This window comes from Olea europaea, chromosome 12 (genome assembly GCF_002742605.1).
Source record: "Olea europaea var. sylvestris chromosome 12, O_europaea_v1, whole genome shotgun sequence".
Taxonomy (NCBI): domain Eukaryota; kingdom Viridiplantae; phylum Streptophyta; class Magnoliopsida; order Lamiales; family Oleaceae; genus Olea; species Olea europaea.
In genome coordinates this window covers 29,147,470-29,158,755 of record NC_036248.1, presented here as the reverse complement: position 1 = coordinate 29,158,755, position 11,286 = coordinate 29,147,470, and the positions used below count along the sequence as shown (strand labels likewise).

Here is an 11,286-nt window from a genome sequence, read left to right as displayed (position 1 = left end):
AGACGCCAGATCTCTGTCATTTTTCTACTCTTTATGGTTTAAATGGCACCTGGTCGCTACCTATGCTATTACTTTTTTTACAATTTTCTACTTTGATTCTTTTTTCATGCCATCTTTGCTTATTTTAAATTCTGTGCACTCTTCAAATCATATCATCATCACACTTTAATTCTTTAAAGCTCCACAAACTGTCTTTTATCACTATGTCACCTAACCTACAACAAAACATGAAAATGCACATCAAAATGTTCTAAAACTCTTAAGATCAATCTAAACATCAAGTTTAAGACCGTGTTTGGCCCCCATTATGTGGAAAAATTAATGGGTGGAATAGTGTTTTTTTTTTTTTAAATAAGTGGTTGAAAAGGAAAGAAAAATGTTTTCAATTTACGTATAATACTATATTATGAAAGATTGTGTGATTGAAAATAGGAGAGAGAGAAAAATGAAATGTAATAGAATGAAAATTAATGGAGACCAAACGGGGGCTAAATAGTATTATTATCGTAAGTGAAACACACTCATCCAATATCCCTAAAGTATTTTGTTAGTCCTCAAGCAAACACAAAAGTAACAAAAACGAAGGAAACACACGAGCAAAACTAAAACACATCGACTCACATTCGACAAATTTTAGTTAAATTGTTTGCTCTTTTGACTCAGGATTGAAAACATTGTATCAAATCTATGAATTGTTTCAAAATTACAATGTAAAAGTCAAATTCTCACTTATCAATTGCAAAATGAATGTGTGTGAAGAATCAAGTCAAACGTTGAACATTCACAAATTGGTTTATGATCAAATATATGATTTCTTCACTCACGAGTTTCAAACAAACTCCAAACTTATTTTCTTGTATTTTCTTCCCAGTTTATAATCTAAGGTTGACGTTCAATTTACTATTCTCTTTCACCGCTCAAATTTGGTTGAATCCAATCGATAACGTTAATGATCTATCCATGTGATCATTCTTTCAAACTTTGAGTGCTTCAACAATCAAACTCATACTAAACAATTCAAACCCACTAGTTACTAAGCCACCATAATTCATCCACAATTGCACATTTACTTTACCACAATTCATCTACAATTGCACATTTACTTTCTTATTTTGATATTCATAGTTCAAGATCAAGCTCACCCATTTAAACTTTCTTTTGTACCCCTGTAACAAGCTTTAAATCAATAACTCTCAATCAATAAAGGTCAAAGGGTATCTGATGAGTGATTTACACTCATTATATTATGCCATTAATTTCATGATTTTGCTATCTTGGAGAGTATTTTAGAAGTGCTAACAAGTGATTTTGGTGTTGTTTGTAGATTGATGGAAGTGGAGAAAACAAGAGCTAAAAGAGGCCAAAGGAAGGAAATAGGCAAAAGTTAACGAAATTGGATGAAATGACCAAAATGGCGAGGATTAAAATGCAATTAATCAAAAGTCTTGTCGAAACTCACGATGAAGATCCGAGAGCACTAAGAGTCAATTGGATGAAGGAAGGTGTCAAAGGGATCAAATTTAGTCAAAATTTGATCACGAATCATTTTCCAACCGAAAAGTTACGCGCTGGAGTTTTGTTCTCACATTGGGACCTATTTCTGACATAGTAAACATTTGAATTGGGAAATGATATTTGAAGAAGAGTTATAGCTTTGAGTTACCTTTCCAACGCATCTTGAATCATCTCAATCGGATATCGGATGAAAAAGTTATGACAAAAATACTGAAAGAGGCAAAAACTACCTTTTCCACACGAAGTGGGCGCCGTGGCGCCAATGAATCTGAATTTTATAGTAAGGGCAGCGTCGTGGCACCGCCTATGCGGGTAAATGTATTTTGATATTTTTGGATTTCTTTCTCGACCCATTCCAACCCAAAATCGTCCAACACTTGAGGAAACTATAAATGCTACCTAAAAGACCTAATTAAAGGGGAGAAACGAGCAAGAAAAATTGAAGTAGCCGACAAGAACACGTGATTGGAAAGAGGAGTTTAGCCGGCCAATTGCAAAATCTGGAGACAGATCCATGGCTGGTCAATACAATTAAAGAAGAGGAAGTTGATTGAGAGAATTTGGCAACAATGGAAGAAGAAATCGAGCGACAAAAACGAGTTTTTCTATTCTTTTTCTTCTCTATGTTTTTTCTTTAATTTATTCCTGTCAATTTTCTCAATTATGAACTAAACAATTATTCTAGGGATGATGTAGCCTACTTGAGACATATTTGGATTCCGTTATAATTATTTCAATTGATATTTTCTTCTTATTTATTTATGTTGTTTGTGCGCAATGCTTTCAATTAACTGGCCACTAATTGACTGATTTGATGTTCTAAATTTTGGCGCTCGAGAGAGGCAAATTTAGGTGTGATCTAAGACAACATAACCTAGATTTCGTAGGTTTCGAGAGAAAGTGCAAATCTTTGAGGCTTGTTTTAATTAAGAACCACGTGCTTGATAATTTTGATATTTTTAATTCAGAATAGAGATATTGGAATTAATATATAAAAATAGATTTTATTTGACGCTCAAGAGAGGGAAATAGAATCACTTTAGCGTTCTTGCCTATAAATTTTGGAAAGATTGATAGAAATAATTATACGGTTGAAAAATATTGTCGAAAGTACGGTGAAATCATTCCCTAGGCATTCATAATTTGATAAGAAACTTTATAATTTGCCCTCGTTTACTTGCATCGTTCATTCTATTTAATTTTAATTTAGCATAAAAATATTGACTCAAAATTTGATTGTCTAAATAAAGGGAAAGCTTAAATAATTATAGTACTTAATTGATTCGAATATCAATCCTTGTGGGTTCGACATCCTAACTTCTTTACTATATTACAAAACTTGACATCGTACACTTGCGGTTTAAAAATCACGTTGCATAAATCGCATGGTAAGTTTTTGGCGCCGTTGCTGGGGATTGATTTATTTGAATTCAATTGATATTATTACCAATTTGCTTTCATTTTACTATAGATTTTTATTTCTATCGTAATTTTTATTTTTATTTTATTCTTTTTGTGTCGATCTTTAAGAGCTCCCTTGTGGTTATTTTTCAGTTGTTTATGTGAAGGGTGAGAAATCTAGACCTACTAACTGTTGATCCTGAACCAAAACGCACATTTCGCATTCTCAGAGGCATAAAAAGAAACGAACGAGAGGCAATGGAAGAACAGGATGCTAGAGCAGTCAATGAGGATAACCAACAAAGGGCTATTCGAGACTAGATAAGGCCGGTTGTCAAAGACAACTATTCTGGCATCGCACGTCCAGCAATTGCTGCAAACAATTTCGAACTGAAGCCAGGACTTATACACATGGTGCAGCAAAATCAGTTTGAGGGAGCTCCAATAGAAGACCCAAATACTCATTTGGGGTCCTTTCTGGAGATCTGTAATACAGTGAAAATGAATGGCATTACTGAAGATGCAATCCGACTTCACCTATTTTCCTTTTCCGTAAGAGACAAAGCCAAGGCATGGTTCCAATCATTGCCGTATGGATCCATCACAACTTGGGAAGGGTTAGAGCGGAAGTTTCTTACAAAATTCTTTCCGCCTTCGAAGGTAGTGCAATTACGGAGTGAAATTGGACAGTTTCGACAATTAGACTTTGAACCATTCTATGAGGCATGTGAGAGATATAAAGATCTATTCAAAAGATGTCCTCAGCATGGTTACCCGGATTGGTTGCAGATACAAACCTTCTACAACGGTTTAAATGGTCAGACACGGATAGTGGTAGATTCTGCAGCAGGGGGTGCACTATTATCCAAAACTCCAAATGAGGCTTATGCATTATTGGATGAGATAGCTACTAATAGCTATCAATGGCCGAGTGAGAGTTCAAGTGCAAAGAAAGTTGCTAGCCTTTGTGAAGTAGATCCTATAACCGCCCTTGCAGCTCAAATGTCATCTCTCACTAATCAAATAGCTGCATTGACTTCACATGGATCACAAAAGAAATCATAATCTACTATGGCTACATCCACTGTATACCAAAAAGTTGAAAGGGAGAATGAACAACTTCAGTATGTGAATGATCGAAATTTCAATCAAAAGGGAAACTATTCAGGAAACAACTACTATCAGGGGTTCAATAATGAAGCGTTTGAGCGAAAGCCATCACTGGAAGATATTTTAGGAACCTTCATTTCGGAGACCAGATCAAGGTTCAACAAAGATGAGGCAAGACTTGACAACATTGAGATACATATGACCAATTTGGGGGCTACAGTGAAGAATTTGGAGGTACAGATTGGTCAGATAGCAACTGCAATACAGTCTCAACAAAAAGGACAATTTCCCAGTGACATAGAGGTTAACCCACGGGAACACTGCAATGCTATCACCCTAAGAAGTGGTAAAGCAGTTGAAGAACGCAAGCTTAGAGAGGCTGGGGTACCTACATCGGATCCCATTCTTACAAGGGAAAAGCAAACTGAAGGGCAGAAAACTGAGACAGAGGCAACAAAGAAGATTTATAAGCCTTACTCAATTTCATTTCCGGACAACCCACCTATCTTGAAGCCCCCACTACCATTCCCGCAGAGGTATTTGAAGAAGGAGTTTGATGAAAAATTCGCAAAGTTTTTGGAGGTCTTCAAGAAAATCCACATCAACATTTCCTTTGCAGAAACCTTGGCCCAAATGCCTAACTATGCCAAGTTCTTAAAGGAAGTGATGTCAAAGAGGAGAAAGTTGGAGGAATTTGAGACGGTTAAGCTGACAGAGGAGTGTAGTGCCATACTTTAGAAGAAGCTCCCTCACAAATTGAAAGATCCAGGCAGTTTCAACATCCCGTGCAATATTGGTGGTATCACATTTGATAGGGCACTATTGACCTTGGAGCTAGCATAAACTTGATGCCCTTATCAACATTCAAAAAGTTGGGTTTTGGAAAAGTAAATCCCACAACCCTTACCTTGCAACTGGCGGACAGATCGATCACATATCCCAAAGGCATTATTGAAGATGTATTGGTGAATGTTGATAAGTTTATCTTTCCGATGGACTTTGTGGTATTGGACATGGAGGAGGATGAAGAAGTACCATTGATTCTTGGCCGACCTTTCCTGGCTATTGGAAGAGCATTGATTGATGTGCAAGAAGGAAAGTTGACACTACGAGTTAATGAAGAGCAACTAACTTTCAACATCCATCAAGAAAAGAAAGCCCTAGAAAAAGGAAAAGTAGATATTGGCAAAATGATCTAATCAGTTGAAGTAATTGCAGGAAATGGAGAAAAAAGGGAATTATTTTATGATCCGTTGACGCAATACATGGAAATTAGTTACTCAACAAGGGATGCATCTACTGATGGTAATGACTCAGAAATGAAGAAAGCAATGGATTTCATCTTAGCTCAAGAAGCTGACCCACCTGACAAAAAAAAGAGCTATGTAGATAGGCGTTTGAAGCCTCCAAACATTGCCAAACCAAAAGAGGTCTTGAAAGCCATACCAGGGTCAAAACAGCCTAAGTTTGTTCACCATCTTACAATGAAGGAGAATACAAAGTCGAAGATAAAGTTCAGAAACAAGAGAAATGTGCCACCTGAGGATCCACCGTAGGCGTTTCGGTTGAGTCAAGCTAGTAACTATAAAGAAGCGCTTCTTGGGAGGCAACCCAAGCGTTCTTACCTTTTCACTTATTTTATTTTATTTTATTTGTTTTGAATTATAGGAGAGTTTATTTCATTTCAAAAATTTATTTTATTTAGGAATTCATCAGCCCTACCCTGTCTCCCTTAGGTCTTTGAGCAGTCTAGTTGGTTATTAGATGTTCGAGTTAAGTAACACTTGTTCCATGAATTTAATACCTACATTTTGAATTTTCAGAAACTTGACATCGTGGAACAATCAAATCAATTGACGAAGAGTAATTGGATAAATATCAAGTTTGGGGTAGAAACTAGAAGAAGTATCAATCACGTCCAGCATCATAGCACCAGACCATCATTGGCAATTCAGACAATTCAAGGAAGTTTTCCTCCTTTTCTTTTAATTTTACATTGGGGACAATGTTTAGTTTAAGTTTGGGTGTGTATCATAGATTTTCTAATTGCCTACATATTTTTTATTTTGTGTATTTTGTGTGATTTTTGCGCAATTTTTTTTATTTTCTTATTAGGGTGCATTGTTAAAAAAAAAAAAATTATTTTGTGTTTTGCATGCTTGTGTGAATTAGATAGCCTTGCCGATATTGATTTGTGTAATTGAGAACATGCGTTGATTTATGGGTTATGGATAAGTTATGTGCTTAAGTTAAATTTTTGCTTATTTATGTAAAACGAAAATTATTTTTGCACGTGAGTTGATTGTGGCGTTGTGCATGAGTAGGTTGATTCATGTTTATAGGTTGGATCAGAGAACTTAGATGCTAAACCCAAACAACCTTTGAACATCATATTACCTTTAAACCAAATATATGATGTTTGGTAGATTAAGCTGTTGTAGGGAAACTTGGAAATAAATGTGGATTCCATGTGTGCTAAATTTTGTGTGGATTGTCTGAGACTAATGAGATGAAAATTGGGTGACAACCTTAAGTTAGAGGTCGATTTTCGAGAATTGGTGTTTAATAAGGGACATTGCACTAATCACCGCATAAAAAAATCCCAATGAGGACAACTTTAATAATCTCATTGTGATTCGTCTCTTCGTAGCCTTTATGACTGGAGTGATTAAGCCTATAAGGGTTTAAAACCTGGTGCCCTAAATTCATCTGATTTGGGAGTCATTGGCCTAAAACTCGTTACAGGGGTCATTTAGAAAGTTTAAGGGAGAGACGTCCGCACAAAAAGTGATTAAAGAATAAAAATAAATATGAAAAAAATTAAAAAAAAAAAGGAGAAAAAAAATAGATGTCAAATGCCTTGATTAAGCCCCGAACACTTGTTGATGCGAACCCCGTAGCAACGTTAACTACGAAACCTACAACGAGATTAACGAACTCAAGAAAGCCAAATTAATCCAAAGTTTAGGATTAACCCAAAAGAAAGTCGAATCAAAAAATCCAACAAGAACGACGCTTGAAAGACCCCTTGATCACGCAATCCAAGAATTAAATCCGGTTGTTTGAACGCTGCAAGTTAACACTTGATAAGTTCGAAATTGTTCAATGAAGAACGATGAAGAGAAGATAATACGCCTCACTTTAATTTAATATCAATAATGTCAAAGGTTTTTTTTAACAATTGAATGGAAACTTGTATTTATACTAAACCTAAAACCTAGGTAAAATCGTGCAAAAGTCGAGCATAATCTCCAAAATAAGGAAAAGAATCAAAATCTAACAAAATATGGAAAATTGCCAAAATTGAAAAATTCGCCAAATTTTTGGCTTGTGCGGCCGCATGGTATATTTCCATGCGGTCGCATGGTTCAACAAAAATCCCAATTTAAGTTTCGGTATGCCACTGTGCGGCCGCATGGTGTTTTTACTGTGCGGTCGGACAGGCTTATTTTCAACCTTCGCTTTCGTCGCTTGATAACAAATTGATCCAAGTTGATTCGGCCTTCGACCCGAAAATGAAAGTTGCTCTATTTTGAGTCCTAAACATAGTTCCATCAATGGTCTCTTGAACGAGCAATCCCATCGCTTGTTTACTTGATTTGCCCTTGGTCGCATCATTAGTCCGCCATCGACTATCAACGGGTCTCGTCTCGCACTTGCCTTCGTCGAGCTCGACTCCTGGATCATATCATCCCCTCCCTCTTCAAAAGGATTCATCCTTGAATCTGAACCTGCATCAAACAGAGAGAGATCAGATACATTAAAAGTAGTCGAAACATTGTGTTCACCTGTAAGGTCCAACTTGTAAGCATTGTCGTTTATCTTTTCAATCACTTGAAATGGACCATTGCCCCTCGATTGCAACTTGGACTTCCTTTGCTCCGGAAACCGCTCTTTCCTAAGGTGCACCCAAATCCAATCTCCTGGCTCGAATGTCACGCGCTTTCTACCTTTGTTCACCTACGATGCAACCAACTTACTTTTATTTTCAATTTGCGCTTTTACCTTTTCATGGAGTGACTTAACCAATTCTGCCTTCTTTTTGCCATCTAAACTACCATGTTCATTCACAGGTAAAGGAATTAAATCCAAAGGAATTAGTGGATTAAAACCATATACAATTTCAAATGGAGAATATGACGTAGTAGCGTGAACAGCTCAATTGTATGCAAATTCAACAAATGGTAGACACTTTTCCCAACTCTTCAAATTTTTATTGATTACTGTGCGTAACAATTGTGTCATAGTCCTATTCACTACCTCGGTCTGCCAATCTATTTGTGGGTGACAAGTTGTGGAAAATAGTAACTTAATGCCTAACTTACCCCACAAAACTCTCCAAAAGTGACTCAAAAATTTGACATCTTGATCCGATACTATGCTTCTAGGAACCCCATGTAAACGCACAATCTCTTTAAAGAATAAGTCAACAATGTTCGTGGCATCGTCAGTTTTGTGACATGGTATAAAATGTGCCATTTTGCTGAACCTGTCTACAACCCCAAAAATAGAATCTCGACCTCTCTTAGTCCTAGGTAAACCCAAAACAAAGTCCATCGAGATATCAACCCAAAGCTCACTAGGTGTAGGTAAAGGTGTGTACAAACCTTGTGGTAAAACCTTAGATTTAGCCTTTTTACAACCTATGCATCGACTACAAATTCGCTCAACATCACTTTTCATCTTACGCCAATAAAAATGCTCCTTCAATACGTCTAAAGTCTTTTGAATCCCAAAGAGTCTCATCAATCCACCACTATGTGCCTCCCTTACTAACAACTCCCGAATAGAACAATTAGGAACACATAACCTAGTTTCTCGAAATAAATACCCCTCACACCTAAAGAACCTATCAACCGCCCCTTTTATGCATGACAAATAAATATCCAAAAGTTCAACATCTTTTTCATACAATTCCTTAATATGTTCAAACCCAAGTAACTTAGAATCAAGAGTAGTTAGCAATATGTACCTTCACGACAACGCATCCGTCACCACATTTTCCTTACCTTGTTTATACCGAATGATGTATGGAAATGTCTCAATGAATTCCATCCACCGTGCATGCCTCCTGCTCAATTTACCTTGTCCCCGCAAGTGCTTTAGTGACTCATGATTGGTGTGTATTACGAACTCCTTCAGCCATAGATAATGTTGCCAAGTCTCCAAAGCTCAAACAAGTGCATAAAGTTCTTTCTCATATGTAGGATAATTTAAAATAGCTCCACTAAATTTCTCGCTAAAGTATGCAATAGGCCTCCGATCCTGCATTAAAACTGCTCCAATCCCTATTCCTGATGCATCACACTCAATCTTGAATGTTTTGTCAAAATTAGGTAATGCCAAAACAGGTGCTTCACACAATTTACCTTTAATAGTATTAAATGTAAGTTTCTATTCATCACCCCAATGAAAACCTACACTCTTTTTAACTACTTCTGTGAGTGGTACAATGATAGTGCTAAAATCATTCACAAATCGCCTATAAAAACTAGCCAAACCATGAAAACTCCTAACTTTCGTTATAGTTTTAGGTGTCGCCCAATCTCTAATAGCTTTTATCTTTTCATCATCTATTTCTACCCCATTAGCACTAATCACAAATCCAAGAAATATAATTCTATCCATACAAAATGTGCATTTCTTAAGATTAGCATAGAGTTGTTCTTTCCTTAAAACAATTAGCACACACTTTAAATGTTCCAAATGCTCTCCTAGGTTTTTGCTATAGATTAATATGTCGTCAAAATAAGCCACAACAAATTTTCCTATAAAAGCACGTAAAACATGATTCATTAAACGCATAAAAGTGCTAGGTGCATTTGTGAGTTCAAACGGCATAACCAACCATTCATATAAATCATATTTAGTTTTAAAAGCCGTTTTCCATTCATCACCCTCCCGCATACGTATTTGATGATACCCGCTTTTTAAATCAATTTTAGAAAATATGCAAGAACCATGTAATTCATCAAGCATGTTATCTAACCTGGGTATAGGGTGACGATACTTTACTGTTATGTTGTTGATAGCCCTACAATCCACGCATATTCACCATGTTCCATCCTTTTTTGGCACAAGTAAAATCGATACCGCACAAGGACTCATGCTTTCCCTCACGTATCATTTGCTCATTAACTCCTCCACTTGCCTTTGAAGCTCCTTAGTCTCCTCGGGATTACTTTGATAAGCCGGTCGATTTGGAATGACAGCTCCCGGTATGAAGTCAATTTGATGTTCAATGCCTCGAATAGGCAGCAATCCACTTGGTGCATCCTTCGAAAATACATCGTCGAATTCCTACAACAAAGACTTAGCCAAACTAGGGAGGGGTGGGTTAGTTTCCTCAAAATTAAGGAGTGATTCCTTATAAACGAACGAGATCATCTCTCTTCTCTCAACTACCACCCTCCCCAAATCACTCTCTTTTGCAAAGAAATTCACTCGTGTTTTCTCTCTTCTCTCGGGGCACTCTCTTTCTTTTCTCTCTTGTGATTGCTCTATCTTTTTCTCTCTAATGGCTATCTCAACATTTTCTCTCTTTTTCTCCAACTCACTATTTGCTCTCATTTTTTCTAACTCTTTTGCTCTCCTCTCTTCCTCACTTCTCAATTTTAATTGGTCTTCATAGGCTTGCGCCGGTGTTAATTGCACAAGAGTAATGGTCCTTCCATCCTTAATGAAACTATATTAATTTTTGTACCCATCATGCATAGCCTTCCTATCGTATTGTCATGGTCGCTCCAATAAAATATGTCCCGCTTGCATTGGTACCACATCACACACTAACTCATCCTTATAACTCCCAATTGATAAATTAATTAACACTCTTCGATTCACCCTCACCTTGCCACTCTCATTCAACCATTGCAATTTATAAGGTCTCGGGTGTCTCAACAATGTTAAACCAAATTTTTCTACAAGAGATACGCTAGCTACATTAGTGAAACTACCACCATCAATTATAACACTACATACCGTATTGTTGACGTGGCATCGAGTGTGGAAAATGTTCTTCCGTTGCAACTCCAAGTCATCCACTTTGACGTGAGTAGTGAGAGCTCGCCTTGTGACTAATAGATGCCCAATCGGCCCTTCAACTTTTTCTTCTTCACTAACACCCTTCAACGCCGGCATGTCATCAAACTCGCCATCACTATTACTCACAATCTCTCCATTATCCCGCAACACCATCACCCGTTTGTTTGGGCATTGAGAAGCAATATGCCCCGTTCCCAAACACCTAAAACATTTGATGTC

The 11,286-nt window shown here is 37.0% G+C and overlaps 1 protein-coding gene across 1 annotated transcript; it reads left to right on the top strand.

Annotated features, from left to right (window-relative positions):
* Positions 1 to 3,987: 3,987 nt before the first annotated feature.
* LOC111406878 lies at positions 3,988 to 5,225 on the top strand. Its single transcript, XM_023036242.1, has 2 exons — positions 3,988 to 4,728; positions 4,842 to 5,225. Exons 1-2 carry the CDS (start codon positions 3,988 to 3,990, stop codon positions 5,223 to 5,225), a joined length of 1,125 nt encoding a protein of 374 aa, XP_022892010.1.
* Positions 5,226 to 11,286: the final 6,061 nt, after the last annotated feature.

Bases quoted from the DNA above. Each gene is read 5' to 3' on its own strand.
- LOC111406878 (XM_023036242.1), top strand. From the start codon at position 3,988: ATGGCTACATCCACTGTATACCAAAAAGTTGAAAGGGAGAATGAACAA. The intron at 4,729-4,841 runs GTTAAGCTGACA...CACATTTGATAG, and splicing joins AGTTGGAGGAATTTGAGACG to GGCACTATTGACCTTGGAGC.